Here is a 21,007-nt window from a genome sequence, read left to right on the forward strand (position 1 = left end):
CCTCGATTTCAGAAAGAAAACTAATTCCATAACATGACCATACCATAACTAATAAATAATGCAATAATCTGTTCACCCACTCTCTCATAGTAGTGAAAAGTGCATGTGTTTTTCACACAGTATTGTCCAGTAAATGTCTCCCTCTGGCGTCATTAAATGGAGCTACCGCATAGCCTGCTCTGGGATTGTAAATTAATAAAGCCACTGGCCTCGCATACCTATTATATATCATGGTTTCTCCAGTCCCTTCGGTGATGTTAATAGAAAGATTTTACATGTACAAATAAATATTATATAAACTAAATGGACACTGAAGAAAAGCATTATTGAGCAGCTGAGCAATTGAAAGAGGGTGTGTAAATGAGATCACAATGTAAAATAAAAGCCTATAGAAATTGACAACGATATAAACATCTCACCTCATCCTCAAGAGATAAAACACAGGCCAAAACTAAACCAAAGAACAGATTGCATGGTCACGGCCAGTTTCATAGATGCATCAAAACTTGAAAAGCAATATGAAGCAGTGCTTATAGGGCTGGAAATGTATCTGAAATAATCTGTTGAAAAAGCTGCCTGAAATATTGGACTGTCTGTTCTTTCATGTACCAGGCTTTGCTGTGCAGAAGTATTTATTTACGAAGCCTTCAAACGAAAGACAGCGCTGTAAAAGGGAAGCGTCTGTTTGTCCTAATGGACAGAGTGACTGGTGGTCATGCAGATAAGCAGGTACAGCATATGTATAAAAATAGGATGCATTTAAGCCCACTGTACACTGTAATATTAATTAACCTTAGAAACAGGCTTCCTGAGAAAAATAAACACTCATAACAGATCAGCATAAATCTGCAAAATACCTTACTGCTGCCTTGTGATCTTGAAGGACCTAGACTTTTTAAATGAAGATGCACTTTTAGTCCTGGGTTCTAAATGCAAAGCCATAGCAGGGGAAATGAGAACCAATTTAACATGATGCATGATGCACTCAAATGGAACGAGGCTACAAGTCTATTTGCTGTGAGGCTAATCGTAGAAGACAGCGGTGCACACTGCTATACAACCACATGCGCTTGCAAATTGAAAACTCGATAGGGCAGGCACTTAATCACGGTTAAGAAGAAGTATTCTAGTTAGGTACTGTCAATACCAAGATAAATATAAAGGTTGAAAAGCATATGAGCGGTTCAAAGTTTTCACTCTACTCTACAGTAAGCACCTCTGCCTGCTGTGAGCAGGCTTTGGGAATCCAGGAATCATTATAATTTGTCTCTTGTATTTGTGACACAATCATAGCAATAATAATGAATATGCATAGTATGTGTTCAATTTAACTAATGTGTTGTTCTTGTTTTGACCTGAACACAAATAGGGCAGAATAAAGCAAGTAGAAAGGCATTTATTTTGAGAGAAACTAATGTTATAATGGTATAAGACTGTCACGTGTGCATATGGTTAGTATTCATTAACCAATCATGTGTTGTATTAATATGAACAACAAGTAAGTAAAGAAGCTGAGACATATATGTTTGACTCTCACTTGTACAAACAAGCTCCCTTTTCTAGCACAGTCTACGTTTCTAGAGAGCAACAGTATGAGATTTGATTTCTCCCCTCTTAGACAGTGCAGGCCACGGTACATTCAATCCCCATGGAGGTACTACTGTGTGTTATTTGGTTACTGGAATGTAATGGAGGGTCTTTTCATCACATAAAGTGACCAGATGGACAAGCTAAAGATTTGAGGCAGTGCTCCTTTTTGTTGAGGACTGTGCCCACAGTACAACACAAGCAGAAAGTGCACAATACACTCTATAGACTTTAACGATCCTATAAAACACTGAAGACTAGAGGGGACCTTGGCACGACCACATGCTTGGCTAGGTGCTTCTTTGTCACCAGCTGTCACAGTCTAGATTGAGATTAATGTTGCCCTTCCCTTGCATTTTGCCTGTTTACAGGGCTTTTTAAATGATGAGCCTGTCAAAATACACCAAACTACCTTTTCATCAGTGAACTATAGAACAGGATTGAGTAAATTATTATTATTATTATTATTATTATTATTATTATTATTATTATTATTATTATTATTATTATATTATATATAATAATAATAATAATAATAATAATAATAATAATAATAATAATAATACATACATTTGTTGGATACGGCTACAAAAACGTTCTCTTTGACTGGTCTTTTACATCGTTTATGTATCTTGTCCAGTACCACTGACTATGACCTTGTACTTTTACACTTGGACCACTAGTTGGCAGGGTGAATTTCACTCAACATTTTGCAAGAAGTGGCTCATCCATGCTTTATCCTTATAAAAGTTTATTTAAAAAAAAAAAAAAACTTTTCAAAGGCGAATCTTATTGTATTTTCACGGTTGAAATTAAATGTGATGTTGTGTGTTTGTAATTATCTCCTAAAAGGGATACATTAGAGAATATTTTGATTAATTCATAGGTAAACGTAATAAGTTGCCGAAAAAAAGCCATATCTCTATATTGCTGTATTGTAAACATGGAAGATTTTTGCACAGTATTTACTATAAATAAATAAATAATTCAGCACACACTATGACATTTAACTATAGATGGAATCCAGACTGAGATTTATTTCCCTTTCCTTTGGCAAAATAAACTTTTCAGAGGCGCAGTATATTGTGTTTATAAAAAAATAAATAAAAATCTTACTAAATGTTCAGTACCATGTTTGCTTGCAGTGGCATTGTGTCATTATACCATCGTGTCTTGCAATTGATTACATTGCCTCAAAAAAAAGGTTTATTAAATACAGGAATTACGAGAATGTGTGTAAGATTTCCTGTTTAAATACACCTCATTTTGCCTCGGATACGTGAATTACCTCAATCATGTTTTTACTTAAGTATGCCATTCAATTTCAAAACATGTTCTTGTTTGTGAAAACTCCAGCAATGTCAGAAGAAAACAAACCCTTAAGTTCGCAGTTCTTTCTCAGTTTTATTTGCATTTTACTGTCGTTACAAAATGACTGCAAATTGCACATGAGGAAATCGTTAGTGAAATGTGGGCAATGGGATACATACTCTATAGAACATACAGTGGTTCATATTACATGTGAATAGACAAGAGTACCTGTCACGGTTATTTTCCGCGAATAAGAAATTCAGCAATAACTGTTACCCACGTTAACCCCAAAACTGGTATGAAACAGTGCTTTGTCTGGAGCAGGTATACCCGTACCAACCTGCAAAACTTTTTTATCGGTGTCTTCCTCTTTGAGCATTTTATGTCATCTCGCGTGAATTGAGGTCCGGTGCCCTGCGCAGTGAGAGCTGTTTTGTCCGCCATCACTGTACTGAGAGATTCAGAGATTGGAGAGGCGGCGGAGGAGTGACGGTAACATCCCAGAGAGAGGGACACAGACCCGCAGGATAGGTCGAGGGGACTTAATAGCACAGTCACCAACACATTTGACCTTAACGTCCCAAATAGTCTTTCATGTAAATAAAGAAACACAGACAGATTAAATATGTCGAACCTCAGCAAAGGCGGCACCAAGAAGGACACCAAGATGAGGATACGAGCCTTTCCTGTAAGTAGTAGCCGGAGACGGGAAGCTGAGCTGGGCATGCAGACATACGCGATGTTCAGGGCTTCAGTGAGAGTAGGGGAAGGCAAGGCCTCTTTAATTGTAAACAAAGTGTTCTTGATGCAGTTGTTAAGGAAAGAGCCACTGTGTGAGTTTAAATAAACCATGGATTTAAAAAAAAAAAAAATGTTAAGTCAGAGTTTTGCGAGTGAATTTGAGAACCAGCGTCACATCTTTGTTGTTTATATGGCCTTCGTGACACTTGTTTTAACACAACACAGTACACCGAAAGTCTCAAATTGATTTGTAAATAATTTACTAGACAAACGTATCTCTTGTATGTTTATTTAATACATGAATATTGTCCTGATCGTTCTGGTTATAACCTAATTAAAGTATTAGGCATCACATCGGGGCAAAAACGGTCGTTTTCTTTCATATTCCGAACTTGTCAAGTTGAATGCTGTTAAATATTGAAACGATTATTTTAAGGTGTATTTAACATTCAGGACATACCGGGAGAAGTGTTAAAAATTATGTTAAATGTGGAAAAACGGGGTTCATTTGAACAATTGCCTTTAATTAAATATACATTCGAACTGATTTAATATGATCGTGTGGCCTCAAGTATGGAATCGCAAACAACAAAACTACCATGCGAGGCAATGTAAATGTATGTAAATATTTACCGCCAGTAGACAACATGTCTTGCTAATTTACCTGTCCAAAAGACGCGCAGTATTTTGCCAAAAAGTGACAGTTCATTGAGATGAGATCATAAAATGTTTTATAAGTCGGAAACAATACAGTAATAAAATGTTTAGTCTGTCATGTCAAGTTCATATTATGTCTAACATGACTCAACTTACAGTTTTCATTTTTATAATTGTTAAATTTGCTATAGAGAGACTACGAATTCCATTGAAAAATAATTTGTATACAGACTTCTGCTTTAGTGCCACTTCTTAACCAAAGTTCAAAGGGGGAGATGGTCATGTTTGGGGATGTATCTCCACTCAAACTTATGATTTTGCATTTAACATTTTTAGTATCCCAAAGATTTATTTTTAAATAAGTGCACTACTATGTACACTGGTTATGTATGTCTACAAACAGACTTATTCATCCTGTTTTATTATGATTTGTCAAAGGGTAAGTCAGAAGGCCTAAAAGCTGTACAGACTACTAGGAGTGAGAGCAATATTTAGGCCTAATTTTGATGCAGTGGGTGGTCATCATTTGTGCATGCACTAAACAACAAGCAGTTTAAGACAAAATCTAAATGATTACATACCTCTCGAGAACAGAGAATGACCGTTCTGTTAATTATAGACGTAAAAGTGCACTGTAGCAGGACTCAATGTGGCTCATATTATAGTTGTGAAGTTACTGAAAGAAAAGTTGGTAAAATAGCTTTGTAAATCTGCCTACTACTGTCTATGCACAAGGTTAAACATTATATTATTAACCCTTCGCGGTCCTGTGTCGGACTAGGTCCGACATTACAATTTTCCCTTTCCAGTCCAGTGTCGGACCCTGTCCAACATCATCAGAAAGACGTAAAGCATAGGTCTCTAGTCATTTTTTCTCCAGAAAAAAAGCAGAGAAAACCTTTCAGTGGCTGAGTGAGACCGATAGGAGCTGAATGAAGCCAAAAAAATGGGTGTATCTCATAGCCCCATGCACTACAGAGATAACACGGACATAAACAAAGCAGATAGCTGCTTCAGCTCCATGCACCCAATATTAAAGAAGCGTAAAGAGCTGGGGGAGTATCGCGGGATGATAAATGCGAACAGTTCTCAGTTTATTTCAGAGTGTCTGTAGTTCAGTTTGAGGAGCTGCTAATAGTAATCAGTTATAATATACAGTTCTTCTTGGTTAGCTATGCAGAGAATAACCTTCTCTAGAGCCATGTTGAACACAAAAATAGGAAATGCAAGAATCCATGTGAATTCCTAGTCGTTTTTCATTGGTCAATGTCATTTTCAACTGACGTCAAATCAAACTTTCCAAACTTTGTCACATCGACAATTACAGACTCGGTGTTCAAGATGCAGTAGGGAATACACATGATTGTTTTTTTCTTAGACGCATGTTAAAATCGGATGTATGGTCGGATACAGTGCGCAATGGCTTTAAGTCTGTAGTTTATGATTTTTATTTAGTTCAAACATTTGCAGTGTAACCATATCCTGTATTGCACGATGGCCACCTAAACTAAATGATAAAAAAAGGTCCACAGTTTCATTTTGGGGGGGGGGGGGGGGGAATCTATGGTTAATCAGCTTCACCTCACACAGGCCTGAGAATTGTAGAATTTACTTTGCATAGCCTTTTTTATGCTAGTAGTATTTAGAACTGTTATTAAAGCTTCCAAGAGGTCTAGTAGTTATCTTGCATTAATAACTTAAAGAAAATCTCTAACATTTTTGAGGAAGCATAAAGGAGAATCAAGTTAGCAATCTGTGGACACCTAAGTGGTTTTAAATTATTAGTTACTTTTTATCTACAGTATACTTTTGCCACGCACTACAAAGAAAGAGAAATTCTCTTCAGTTTTCACATATACAGTTCTTGTAGCCGTCATATGTGCGCATATAGAATAATTATTACCTGTTGTAGAAAAACATTGTTGCACCCCTGTCAGAATAAGCTTACTTTGACTAACTTGATTCATGTATGGTGGTGTGTTTTTACTTGCCTGAGATTAATTGATGATAAATTAGGCAGTTGGGTATCCCAGTCTCTTAGAAACAAAACCCCTGCTTCCTTGAAGCTTAAAGAGGACCAAACCTGATATTGTATTGTTGAAGCTCGACAGTATATTTCATTTTACATACCATTGGAAAGTTATTTGTTCCATCGGTGCATCATTTTTTGACACTATTGAAAACCCAACACAATACACCCATTTATTATGTTACATCGTATGTCATACAACCACGGTGCCAGAATTTCTTGCTCATATATATATATATATATATGTGTATATATATATATATATATATATATATATATATATATATATATATATATATATATATATATATATATATTTGAATTACAAAAACGTTGAAGTCTTGTTTTTTTGCAGTTTTACTTTAGACAGAAACACGCTTTTCCTCTCTGTAGTTTGTTTAATTAAGATGGCACGGTCTGCTCTGCAATGAGAGTCTTTTTTTCATCTCAATGTGTAATAGATTCTGCATGCTAGAACTGGTTAGAGCCCTGAAATACTAGGATCCAGGCCAAGCCATTATATAATGATATAACCCTATGAGGTTGTTTTTCTTCTGAGGGATTTTTTTGTGTTGTATGAAACACAAGGTAGAGTTCCATTGTGCTTGACCTTTGTTGGTTTCACAGGATTTTTTGTTTTCTGCCCATATTAACCTTCACTGAATGTAACTCTCGCTTGCATATGCTCAAAATGAAGAACATGCCAACTCTTTATACTTAATCTCTATTATCCATGCCTCACGATAATTGTTTCTCTAATTGTGATAAACTTGCTAATCTGGGGGTATGTGAAGGCTGGCTGTCTGTCTATATCACACTTAACATTTTACATACCTAGAGAGCTGCTTATTGTAATTATTGTATTGTAATTAAACATGCACATAGGACATTTTTTAGCATAAATTGTGGAGTGTATGTCTCGTAATCTCGGGGTTATATGAAGGCTAACTGCCTATGTATTTCATGCTTACGTTTTTACATGTATCTAAAGAGCTGCTTGTCAAATTGTGACTGCCCTATGTGTTTAAGTGCTTATTCTTAACTTGAAGGACATTCTATTGCTAGTTCTATATTTCTGTCAATTTTCTTTTCAGATGGTAAAAAAAAAAAAAAAAAAAAAAAAAAAAAAAAACAATAATAATTTAACTGAAAAACGTGCACTCTTGCTAATAGTCAAAGCCATTTTAAACAGCAGAATGTATGCAAGGTATAAAGTACAGTTTCTAAGAAGATAATTACATAAATATTTTTTTTTAAAAGAAAGAAAATAAGGGGAAATACATTTACTTCCCCTTGCCATATGGCCTTTGACAAATTGGCTTAAGTCCTTTTCTAGTGCATTCTGCACAAATGGGCAAAACAGTTTTAAAGCTCTGCATGAGCTGTTGGGCCTTTGTCGTTCCATGTCTTGCGCAGTAGGAGCATATGGCTGGCCTGCCCAACTTTGAGTAGTAAGCAGTCTCCACAGTTGCGAGACAGACGTGTTTCCACTTCCCATAAAGAATGTGACTAGGAGGTACAAAAGGAGCTCCACAGGTGTACTCTGCCTCAGAAAGGACACGTGCTGCTGTCTCTCGGTGTCCTGTGAGACAATGCTTAGTGTATATTACTCTGGGTTTGCAACATTCTTCACATGAAATGGTCTTGCTGGCATTTTGGGCAGTGAAGAGGGATGCGTTCTTCCTGCATGAAAAACAAACAAAATAAGTTTAAAGACAATTAATGTTTACAAAACTGGTGTCTGACAGACTACTTTTTCACAAAAGACAGTATATTCAGATATTGAAAGGAGCGCAAATTGCATACACCTTTTCTTCAGCAAGGTAGAAGTCCACTGATGTGCTTGGTTTCACTGATGTCGTATTTAAGTGTTTGCCTCATTGATGGGCGGCCTGTGTCAGTTCTCGCTGTACCAGTCGCTTCTGAAAGGTGGAGGTAGTGATCACCACTGGCATCAAGGACAGGGTCAGGAATCCACTGCATTTGTTATACAGAGCTTCAGCAAGTTTTACCTGATGAAAATGCAACAATGAACAAACAAACGAGAAGAGCGATTCCAGTTATGGTAATTTGAAACAGTTAATTATTAAACTTTTTTTTTCTTTTTTTTAATACGTGATCTTGCTTTTGTGCATTTAAATTTACAAGTTCAATTCTGGATAATGTGTTTTTTGTGAATCTTTTTGTCAGCTGCATTGCCTTTTACGTTTTACGCAATTTAGTTTTGTTACAAATTAATACATACCAGATTAGAAAGGATGTACTGTACAGTTTACATGTCTACAGTCATCTTTTGGCAAGTGATATTTTCAGAATCATATCGTTCTGAATTAAAATACTTCTGTTGAAAATATGGTACTGTAACCAACCACAGCGCATCTAAATGGAAGCCTGTGTATTTTGAAACAGTCCTTTCAGCTATGTATCTTTGACATTGCATCTTTTTTGTGTTTCCTGAAAAATGTACAAGGGTTAGAGCAGGCCACAATGAAATAATCAGATATGTGTCATACTCTTTTAACCGTCACTGAAGTCAACATTTTATAGGGTCGGATTATTGAGTGCTGACTGTAGTAATATTGTGTGCAAGTGAACAAAGTAAGTGATGTATTCTTTATACGTTTAAATGCCTGCACGTCACCCATTTCAGAACACATCAATCTTTCCACAGGGCAGCTTTTTAATAAAACAAGATCAAAACCTTTAGTTTCCTAGGCACACTACTTGGACACGTAGCTAGGAATTTTAAGAAAACGGGGCCGCAAAAATATAAGTAAACACAATGCCAAGACATTCAATCTGCGTATGCGAGGAATGTGCATCATGAAACGCCACAGCGCTTCTTGGAAACATTTTGCTTTGAGCCAGTAGCTAAGTTCTTTATACATTATTTTTTTTTTATAATAATCCTACAGCAAACCAAGCACAGCAGTGGTAATGATTAAAGATAAGTGTGCTACAACGAGGACTTTGTGAGCTGTGGAGCAAACAGAAAAAGAAGCGTACTGGTATTTGTTTAACATTTAAATTTTAGTGGAAAGGCACTGTGAAATTATCAGACTGGTGGTAGGCGAGCTATGTAAATATAAAGTGTATCGAAACCAAATTACTAGGGATGGGAATTGTAAACATTTGAACGTATAAACTTTGAAGAAGTGGTTAAAGGATTAATAATATGATAGGCGTATGACTGATCACGTGACAAATGTCATCAAATGCACTTTTTTTTTTATGCATTCATTTTAGTAATTTATCATCAGTAGTCTGTTGCGTATCAGACTGCTCTAGTGCCACAGTAAGGGTGGATCTTATAAAAAGGAAGGGGTTTGGCATTTTTAAACCATGCAGTACGTCTCACAATTAAGTAATCAGAAAAATTCATTAGTCTTTTTTTTGGTAAATACAAATACGGTCACATATATATAATATTGTTACAATGAATGAGGGGTTAAGGGGGGGGGGGGGGGGGGGGGGGGGCGGGGTTTGTAGGGTGCCAACCCATCAGATCCTGGAAATATTTTATTTAAACCTTGAAACTTCAACTAGCTATACAAGGAAATCCAAAATTACAGTGAGTCCAGGGTTTGCTGATTTTTAAATTAAGTCAATTTTAAATCACTTGAGTTTTAGAATATAGTTTCTCAAGAAAAATACATGAAAATATGTTTTCAAAAACCTTTTATTAACACAAACATCTTAAACTGTTACTGTCTATCAAATAAAACTCTTAGGGCTGTATTCTGCTCACAGTGCAAATGCGAGTGTAAGTGTGAACAGCACTTGTCCCCGATTCTGTGACGGGTAAATGGAGTGCCTGCCACATCATTAATACATTTGCTGACGCGATTCTGATGACACTGCAGTGGGGTCCCAAATAGGCAATTGAGCACTGTGTTAAGATCCGCTGAAACTAGGTTTATTTAGTGGTGCAGTCAGGAACTTTAACAACTGAACACATTATAAAAGCAAAGCAGTCCTAAGTATAACAACTGCGTGTGTTTGGACTGACGCAGAAAGAGGAAATCAAAGAAAGAAAAGTAAAAGAATGACTGGGATGGGTGAGGGTTGTTTTTCTTGTAGTTCACACTTAGAGGATGCCACAGTGATAAATAAATTACTTTATTTATGTATTCATTTAAGATTGAGTAATTTAGATTGTTAAGTAACTATTCACAAACCACCATTTCCAATATCCTTAAATTTACACTTTGGAGATACTGTAGAGCTAAACTACAGTACTACAGAAATTCCATCATTTAAAAAAAAAAAAAAAAAAAAAAATCAGATTGTTTTATTTATTTTTAATCAAAAAAAAAATCACCCACTCTGACAGTGACGCAACAATATTATGTCCTCGGCATCCAGAGGTCACGGCTCAATGAGGCTGAGTTGTTAAGCTGAGAGAGAAAAAGAGTGCTATCGCTAAACATTGGTACATGCTGTACCATATCAGTCAACTTTTAAAAGTACAAAATCGGGAGTGGAGTGGAGTGTGGGGGGGGTGCAATACGTGATACCTTTATTACTGTTTCCCCAGTATCGTGCAGGGTTGGGGGAGGAGTATGTGAACTTGCCTGGGGCACTGAATGCATGCCTGCTACAGGGCACCCCTGGGTCCTAAACCCTGCTAGGTACAGACGGAGATTGCAGTAACCACAAACCGGGCATTACTTTTGCAGACATTAAAGGTTTGTTTACATAAGGAGGTTTAACAATAGAGTTTTGAGCAAAATACGGGAGAAAATCTGTCTCGGGAGAAGGGTCCAAAATAGGGGAGAGTTAACAGGTCTGCTGTACATCACTACATCAGTGACAGCTTTGTACCTATCATTAAACAAACACTTTAGAAGAAGTGTTTATGTAGCTTATGTTTTGTATTGCCCTGCAACTATGCCTTTCATCTGAGCACAGTTGTTCCAAAGAGTAACAATATGAGACTAGTTGGATTTGTCTAGATTTAGACTACATTTTTACTGTAAAAAGGTGCATCCAAAATAAGAAATAATGTTTTGTTGAAAGACAGTTAATCATATTTGAATTAAAATAAATCTTTTTCACTTTGAAAGTATTGTCTTTGTGATTGTGTGCAGTGATGTAATGTTTAAGTTGCTTTAGGGTGTCAGTAATGTCGTGTTTACGTAACTGCATCACAAAGCACCGTAATTCATTCCAACACAGGGTTGAGAAAGCTGTGTCTGTATTTTAAAACTTGATAGTTCTTGCTCCTGAAAATAGCATAGACATCTTCTGTTCTTTTGTTTGATTGCTTGGAGCTTAGTCATTGGTGCTTATGATGACATTGAAACAAGACCGGCATTTCTCAACAAATTTGCTATGACTGTCCAACTAATAACTAAATGCAGTAAATTAAACGTAGATGTTTATTATGTGTGCAAAATTAACATAGACATACAATCTGGGAACCAACTAAGAAAAAATAAACATTCAGAAACTGTGTGATTTTTAAAACGTGTTTAGTTAACGTTTTACAAAGACCTAGAGCTTTACCTCTTAATTTCAGTTTCAGATTCTTACTATAACCTTTGCACTTATGAAGTCATAATAGGATTGTTGTGATGATTCAGTACAGACATGGTAATGTAAAATTAATACACAACTTCTAGAAAAATGTGCCTCAAATGGCAAGTTCAGTTAGTCTTCCATTTGAAATGTGTGGTTTTCGGTTAGTTATTTGTAACATTGGGTTTTTGTAGTATTTTTTTTTTTTTTATCATGGCAGATAGATCTATGACTTCTGAGAATGTACTGTAGTTTTAAGGTAGAGTAAGCAATAATCTATGTGCAATCCAGTTGCTATTCTGTTTGCATATCAATGTTGTGGAATGGTATGAATTGTTTTCATGCTTTAAATGGCAGTTATTGTGATCTAATGAATATCTCAGGCAAACTCCAGACAAGGAACCATAGCTAGTATTTTGTTTTTCAATAAACATGTCTTTAACCATTTTAGAATTATGTAGCATCAAAGTAGCATCACTTTTCATCGTAGGGTATTTTAAAAGTGATAACCTCAGATAATGATGGAATGCAAGATAATACCTGTCTTGGAGCAAATGAATAGTGCAATGAATAACAAACCCTTGATTACTGTATTTGCTCTATAAGTAGAGAAATTTAAACCCAAAACACAATCCTGAAGTTGGGTAGTGGGGGTTAATACACGAGCAAACATGAACCGATCTATAATTTATAGTAAAAGCCTCTATTTACTGATTGCGATGACTGGCGGCAGCGTGAACGCTATGGAGGAGCATAATAATAATAATAATATTAATAATATTATAACGTTACCTTTTCTATTGTGTGACCCTGCAACATAGTGACAGCAGCATCCCCAGAGCAAATACTTCTAATTTCTCTGAAATCAAAACGCAAACATCTCAAGATTTGGTAAACGATTCTGTGACATTGTGTATATAGGTTTGTTTACATCCAGGAGCTGTCACGTAAAACACAGACACAGTTGCATTGAATGCAAGACCACACCACCTCCCACATTCCATTGAAATACATACTTCCGTGTGGGCTAGGAAGGAAGTGGGGGTGGGACTTGTATACTAAAATAATACTATTGTAGGCTATACAAAAAAAAAAAAAATGTACTGTATTGTAATACGCGTCAAAGTGACACATCTGTACATGGCTGTAGGTAGAAGTGCTTGTAAAATTGTTATTTTTGCAAAGCTGCCGCTCGGACGTCATCAGGATATCCAATACATATATTTAGGGGAAAAAAATTATACCCAAATCTCGTCTTCACAGTGGGGGGTGGGGCGGGGGTCCACTTTTACTCAAGCAAATATGGTACGTCATGAACAGGTATTGTTGTTTTTTTACCATGCAACTGCTGTCAAAAACACAATACTGCATGATTTGTATGATTAAAACTCGACTGTGGTATTTTGAAGTGATTGTCTCTCTTGTTTTAAATTGCAGATGACGATGGACGAGAAGTATGTGAACAGCATCTGGGACCTTCTGAAAAATGCCATCCAGGAGATCCAGCGGAAGAATAATAGTGGGCTCAGCTTTGAAGAACTTTACAGGAATGCATACACCATGGTGTTACACAAACATGGAGAGAAACTCTACACAGGACTCAGAGAAGTCGTCACAGAACATCTAATCAACAAAGTAGGAGATCGTCTTTTAATGCATGATGGTATAATGCTGCACTACAGCTAAAAAAAGAAAAAGGAATTAAAAAAGAACAAGCTACATTGTTGACCTTTTCACTGGTCACAGTTATCAAGGACGATGTGCAAATACATCCTAACACTTATTTGTGCAGGAACAAACTGGAAAGAAAATGCATACTGAATATTCTTAGCTGTCATAATTCATTAATCCATATGGTTTCCTCAATTAGAATTGAATTCTAAAAATCTTTTATAAAATGAAAAATCATTTCAAACAACTGCAAAGCTTACGATTCCTTTGAACTTCTGGAGGTTGATTATGCTCACTTGCACTAGGTCACATTGACACCGCGTATCTAAGAAAATAAAATAATTAGGACTGTCTGTTCTTTCAAGGGTCCAGAAAAGACGTGTGATACTTAATAGTTCAGAATGACACTTTGTTACTTTGTGAAATAAATTATTGTTGTTTTGGTTTAAACAATGGTCTTTCTGACCCTAACGAATGTCACTTCTTCCAAAACCTAACTGTAGGAAAATATTGTTTTGTCTGTAAATCAAAAATGTATGTAAAATTACTGACATTTGCATGTCTTGCATGTTTCCTACAGATTTTACAAACATCTTATCCATTAATTGCGATATGAGCCTTTACTTTTATTGTATTTTTTTTTAAATCTTTACTGATAATTGTTTTTTTATATATATATAAATTTAGGTACGAGAGGATGTATTAAACTCGTTAAATAATAATTTTTTGCAAACATTAAACCAAGCTTGGAATGACCATCAGACAGCTATGGTGATGATCAGAGACATCCTGATGTACATGGTAGGTAATTGTAAACATTTCAGTTGTATTAAACTGTATTAATCATCATAATTCAGCGTCCCACAATAAAGTAAATTGTAGTTTGGTTTTATTTGGAACATAAATTAAGCAGTGTTATTGTTTCCAATGACAAACTCCTTTCTAGCTGTTAGGGACCTGATAATGACCAATCAGAGTAAAGGCAAACTTTATTCCATTTCACCAAAGGATTTTTCTACAGGGGTTCAAATAGCACGTAATTCACTTTGATTGGCTGTATGTAAAGGAAATAACCTTTTAAGTTGTATGGATTTAAATATGATTGTTTCCCTTAATGTAAATGCTTAAATGCTATTCTTTTTTTTTTTTCTACAATAGGACCGTGTATATGTACAACAGAATAATGTAGAAAACGTCTACAATCTTGGGTTAATCATTTTCAGAGACCAGGTTGTACGTTATGGGTGCATCAGAGATCACCTCAGACAGACGCTTTTGGACATGATTGCACGAGAGAGGAAAGGCGAGGTTGTAGACAGGTATGGCAGGTTTTATAGCTGTTGTCTCCCATTTACCAGTGCAAAAGATGAAGCGCTTCTGAACATCAAATGAAAGGTGGAGCAGTTGGCTTCTTTTAACTTTTTTATAACTGGTTTGTGGAAGGGTCCCCCCTTTTATCATGTTAAAAACATAAGTGGAGATCTGTTGTAAAGTTAATGGTTACATAGCTCTCTAAGAACGGAATTATTTTATATTATATATATATATATATTATATATATATATCTATATATATATATATATATATATAATATATATATATAACATTTGTTTCCCAGCCTCTAAAATGCAAGAGATGTTTGAATTGGGCTCCAGCATTATTCAGCAGCTTTGGTTTCACTACCACTTTTTGTTTTTGGATTTTTATTTTAAGCCTGATTTTTCTTCATGTGTCTCTAGAGTATTGAGGTATTTTTTTTGTTTTGTTTTTCCTATTTTCACTCATTCTGCTTTTAATTTTCATTGATTCAATGGTGCTACTTACTACTCACAGGTGTAAAAATAAATAAATACATTATATTGCAGAAGAATTGCTGCACATACTTGTTTGGCTTATTTACATGCCAGTGGTGGATCCTTATTGTATTTACTTATTTGTAATTGGTGATGTTAATAAGGGAGCAATTCTGCCATTGTTTTAATCATTTAAATGGATCCAGTATGTATCTCAAGTGTACTGTTTATTTTGTCCAACACATGTATGTATTTTTTTCCAGGGGAGCAATCCGAAATGCTTGCCAGATGTTAATGATTCTAGGCCTTGAAGGGAGATCAGTTTATGAAGAAGATTTTGAAGCTCCATTTTTAGAGATGTCTGCAGAATTTTTCCAGGTTTTGTATTCTATAAAACAAAACAGAACATTTTTATCTTGCACTTAATTTGTATCCTGATTCATGAGCAATTTTTTTACTAGGCTTTTTTGTTAATGTCTGTCTGTTTAATTTCAGATGGAAAGTCAGAAGTTTTTAGCTGAAAACAGTGCAAGTGTGTACATTAAGAAAGTAGAGGCTAGAATCAATGAAGAAATTGAACGGGTGATGCACTGCTTGGACAAATCAACAGAAGAACCCATTGTAAAAGTAGTTGAGAGGGAACTCATTTCCAAGCACATGAAGACCATTGTGGAAATGGAGAACTCTGGTCTTGTGCATATGCTGAAAAACGGAAAGACAGAAGGTAGCTTAAATCTTATTAAAATAGTACACAAATAAATATTACATACATATTTCCCTTCAGTTGTTTGTCTGCAAAGCTAATCTTCTCAAAATATGTTAAATTGATTTTGTTAGGGTTTTCCTCCCTACTCCTAGTGTCATTAATAAGGTAGCATCTTGATATCATTATAATGTTGTATGCATTGCTAGTGGAGACAGGGTTATGCCAGACTCACATTAGCAGTGAGTATTTCTGAATATGTAAATTTTCCAGTGTTGGTCTCATCCTTCTATCAGGCCACCAGAGGTTAGGGTTGTAAGACTGCTGTCTTGGTCACTACCAAATGCTTTCAGTAGAGTTCTGTTTAAATTAGTGCACAGTAATATTGAAAATATTTCTTTGTGCACACTTTTCCAGATTTGGCCTGTATGTACAAGCTATTTAGCAGAGTGCCAAATGGCCTGAAGACGATGTGTGAGTGCATGAGTTCATACCTGCGGGAGCAGGGGAAAGCACTGGTGTCTGAAGAAGGAGAAGGCAAGAACCCTGTGGATTATATTCAGGTAAACATTTACTGTAATAGGTGCTTTGGTGGTGTTACAAATAGTCCTTGTGTAGAAGGGGGATCTAATGTATTTTATACATTTTCTATATAAACAATGCTTTATTAGTGTGCCTGATTTTCAATAAATTACTACAGTGTTTGGTATGTGTATAAAGTGAAAATAAAAATACAAATCTTTGTGCAATTTTAGGGTCTTCTGGACCTGAAGAGCCGGTTTGATCGTTTCCTGCAAGAATCCTTCAATAATGATCGGCTCTTCAAACAGACCATTGCTGGAGACTTTGAGTACTTCCTGAATCTCAACTCCAGGTCACCAGAGTATCTCTCATTATTTATTGATGATAAGCTGAAAAAAGGTGTGAAGGGTGTAAGTGTTGATTTTATTATGGAAATAAAACATTTTTCTATCTGCTTTTTATGACTCTTCTGGCTAAGAAATGTGTCAGGCACATAAAAGTAATGATTGTCATTGATAGTCACCCCCCCACCCCCCACCCCGAGATAGCAATGATGGTTACCAATTGCAAAACTGTAGATGTTGACTTTGTGTGTTCTGTATTTTTGTTACTTTACAGCTGACAGAACAGGAGGTGGAGACAATCCTTGACAAAGCAATGGTTTTGTTTAGGTTCATGCAGGAAAAAGACGTGTTTGAACGGTATTATAAACAGCACTTAGCCAGAAGACTTCTCACCAACAAAAGTGTGTCTGATGATTCAGAGAAAAACATGATATCAAAATTGAAGGTAACCATTTTTCTTTGGTTTCTGTTTTTTTGTGACCTCTCTAGCGATTTTACCACAAAATGAAACCAGGATTTAAATTACCAGATATGTGGTATGAATAGTTTACTTTACAAAACTGTTGAATACGCGTCACATGCTGTTCTGTTTGTTAAGTTGCTAGATTATACAGTGGGCATCAATAATTCAACAAGTTTGTTTTCAAGAGATGGAGAAAGAATGGCATTCTCACCATAAATCTAATGTTTATAGGTATGCAAAAAAATAATAATTTGTTTTCCTTAGACCGAGTGCGGCTGTCAGTTCACATCCAAACTGGAAGGAATGTTCAGGGACATGAGCATCTCAAATACAACAATGGATGAGTTTAGACAACATTTGCAGTCCACAGGGGTAAGAGAAGCTAAATCTGATTGAATGGAATTGAGTCATTTACAAATGTCTCGGTGCAATATATGCTGTCGTATTTTAATATTTAACAAATAGATTTTTAAAGCTGTAGAAAAAGCTAAAAGTATTCCAGTATGTGTTTGATGATATAGTTACAAGCATTCAACATGACTGCGTCAGTTTTCCAAGTGTCATAGGAACTAGCTTCACTTTATGTATTTGCTATTCTATTTACTGAACAAACTTTAAACTGTTTCTCTTATTAATTTTGTTTAGGTTTCTTTAGGTGGAGTTGATTTAACAGTAAGAGTACTAACTACAGGTTACTGGCCCACACAGTCCGCCACACCAAAATGCAACATCCCTCCGGCTCCCAGACATGCATTTGAAGTATTTAGAAGGTAATGACTCCTATTTCCTTAAATTTAATTGATTGTAATTGTTCGCCTTTATCCTTGCGTGTTAAATTAATACTTGATCATCCACATTTTCTAAGGATCATTATTTATTATTTACCGTTACTAACTATTATTAAACTTTTCCTCTAACGCATATTTTGTGAAGAGGTTTTCGATTTACTAACTCTTGACGAGGAGGGGCTAAATTTACAGTTGCACATCCCTAGTAGTCATTTTTCGGTGTCAGCCTGGTAAATAAAGATTGCAAGTGTAATTAGCAATAGAGTGATATAAAATATGATATATAAAAAGATAAATATTATATTGTGTAAAAGTAGAGTATTTCTTCAAGTTTTTGAATATTCCGTTCTTATTAGTTACATGTTACATATTTTTTCCATTTTATTTCTTTCTACCTTTAGGTTTTACTTGGCCAAACACAGTGGTCGACAGCTTACACTCCAACACCATATGGGTTCTGCAGATTTAAACGCCACTTTTTATGGTCCTATTAAAAAGGTGAAGACATGCATGATAATAATACAGTTAACATGTTGGTAATTAGATGGGAGTATTTTGATTTCTGAAAAACCCATACTAAAGTAACATTGACTAGAAATAAAACAGACACATGTAGTTCACGTGCACATTAAGACAATGTCTATAAATACTTTGTGTGTGTGTGTTTACCCAAAATATCTAAAATACTTCTATTTCCTGTGAAACAGGAAGACGGTTCTGAAGTTGGAGTAGGAGGAGCACAAGTAACTGGCTCTAATACCAGAAAGCACATATTGCAAGTTTCAACGTTTCAGATGACAATATTAATGCTCTTCAACAATAGAGATAAATACACATTTGAGGTAAGTGTTTACAAAGTTGAGTTTTGCTGTATATGTTATCACAGTTAATATTATTAGTTTGCTTGTTGATGACTTAATTCTTTACAAAGTTTCTTGTGCCGAATGATACTGCATTGCATCTCAAGAAACTCTCAAGAAAATTGAGAGTTGGCATCAAAGCCAGTGTTGACATGTAATTTGTAATGTATTTCTTTTATTTAGGAAATTCAACAGGAGACGGATATTCCAGAACGAGAGCTTGTTAGAGCTCTTCAGTCGCTGGCATGTGGCAAACCAACACAGCGGGTTCTTACTAAAGAACCAAAATCTAAAGAAATTGAGAATGGGCATGTATTTACAGTAAACGACCAGTTCACTTCCAAATTGCACAGAGTGAAGATTCAAACAGGTTTGTAATACAAGATTAGGTTCCCTAATTCTTTTAAACTTCTGAATGCATATTTTTCATGTTTTGTCTAAGTTTGAAGCAGAGTGCATTTACTATCTTTCAAAGATTCTTGCACCTTTTACAGATTTCATTTGAATAAGAAAATATATATTTGTATTTACATACAGCTCTTAACTTCACATTTGAACAGTACTGGTTTTGAATACATTTAATTTTAAATTAGGTGCAGGGTTTTAATCTGTGTTTTAATTAATGTCTTAATTGTTGTCAGTTCATGCGGTAGTCTTTTCATTATGGTGTTAATGTGAATTTCATACAGTTGCTGCCAAACAAGGAGAGTCGGATCCAGAGAGAAAAGAAACGCGGCAAAAAGTAGATGACGACCGGAAACATGAAATTGAAGCTGCCATTGTACGCGTCATGAAATCTAGAAAGAAGATGCAGCATAATGTGCTTGTAGCAGAGGTAAGTTTAATTTAATGGAATGGATATTTTAGACTTGAAGTGTTTTTGTTACGTAAACAATTGAACTATAGGAAATGTAGATTAATGATTGGGTTATAAACAGGGCTGAATATACAACATTTTTTTTATTGATTTTTATGGCAGTTTCTACACCAGCAGTGTTGAATGAAATGTATTTTTAACTTTGAAAGGTAATATTTTCCTTTTTTTTCTTTCTTTTTACAGGTGACTCAACAGCTGAAGGCTCGTTTCTTACCAAGTCCAGTTGTTATTAAAAAACGAATTGAAGGACTTATTGAGAGAGAATATTTGGCACGAACACCTGAGGATCGCAAAGTATATACTTATGTAGCATAAAATGCATTCGGTGAAATACAGGAAGGATTTTTGGACTATATTATTCGCATGAACTGGGAAGTTCCTTTTAAGTAAATAAAAATACTGGGAAGACCTCTTCTCCACCATTAAAAAAAAAAAAATAAATTAATTAAAAAATGCAGTAAGTGTTCTAGATTTATTTAAATCGGGCCTTTTATTCCCTGTGAGAATTTTCAACATGCAATGATCCAGCTTCAGGCTTTTCACCATTTTACCCTTATAGAGATCGCCATTAAACAATTCCTTGGGAAGAATGTGAATGCACTGCATATTGTTTTCAATACTGTAAAAAAGTAAAATATAAATTTTAAAAAATAGCAAACGTGGATTACTATTACAAATAAAGTAATTGTTGGAATTTCACTCCCCAGTTTTTAATGCTGATGTAAATGTGTTTTCTTAGTGTTGTAGCACTTGGCTGACTACAGGTTTGAATTAGAAGCAAGTCTAAGCTGAATACTTTTGTTGCTGATTTGCAGAGAGAAAGGGGATTGTTTTGCAGCATGCTATATTTTACCAATGGGAGTTATTCTCACTCTAGTGTATAACTACATTCTTGGTTGGCCCTGCGCAAAATGAAGCAGCAGCCTGATTTCAATATTTGTTCCTTTTCATATTAGGTTCTTCCAAATGCAGTTCATAATGGATTGGGTTATTCTGGTATATTGATAAAGGAAACAAATTAACTCAATGTTTTAATGTATATAAATTGTAAAATAAATCTGTTGTTGTACTCGCTGCCGAAGTGGATTGTACAGAGCCTTGTTTCCATCGTATTAAATGTAGACAAAGGAAATGTAAAAAA

General features: G+C 35.4%; 1 protein-coding gene across 1 annotated transcript; it reads left to right on the forward strand.

The window, feature by feature from the left end:
* Positions 1–3,320: 3,320 nt before the first annotated feature.
* On the forward strand, positions 3,321–21,007 carry LOC121326760 (cullin-3). Its single transcript, XM_041270230.1, has 16 exons — positions 3,321–3,586; positions 13,283–13,480; positions 14,204–14,317; positions 14,675–14,835; positions 15,573–15,687; positions 15,805–16,033; positions 16,430–16,575; positions 16,768–16,944; positions 17,153–17,323; positions 17,606–17,713; positions 17,987–18,111; positions 18,531–18,627; positions 18,837–18,971; positions 19,173–19,359; positions 19,679–19,824; positions 20,050–21,007. The coding sequence occupies exons 1-16, from the start codon at positions 3,524–3,526 to the stop codon at positions 20,179–20,181; spliced, it is 2,304 nt and encodes a 767-aa protein (XP_041126164.1). The 5' UTR covers positions 3,321–3,523; the 3' UTR covers positions 20,182–21,007.

This window comes from Polyodon spathula, chromosome 14 (assembly GCF_017654505.1).
Source record: "Polyodon spathula isolate WHYD16114869_AA chromosome 14, ASM1765450v1, whole genome shotgun sequence".
Classification (NCBI taxonomy): Eukaryota; Metazoa; Chordata; class Actinopteri; order Acipenseriformes; family Polyodontidae; genus Polyodon; species Polyodon spathula.

Coding starts and splice junctions, on each gene's coding strand:
- LOC121326760 (XM_041270230.1), top strand. CDS start 3,524: ATGTCGAACCTCAGCAAAGGCGGCACCAAGAAGGACACCAAGATGAGG. Junction 16,945..17,152: donor TGAAAAAAGGTGTGAAGGGT/GTAAGTGTTGAT, acceptor GTTACTTTACAG/CTGACAGAACAGGAGGTGGA. Junction 18,628..18,836: donor TTTATGGTCCTATTAAAAAG/GTGAAGACATGC, acceptor CCTGTGAAACAG/GAAGACGGTTCTGAAGTTGG.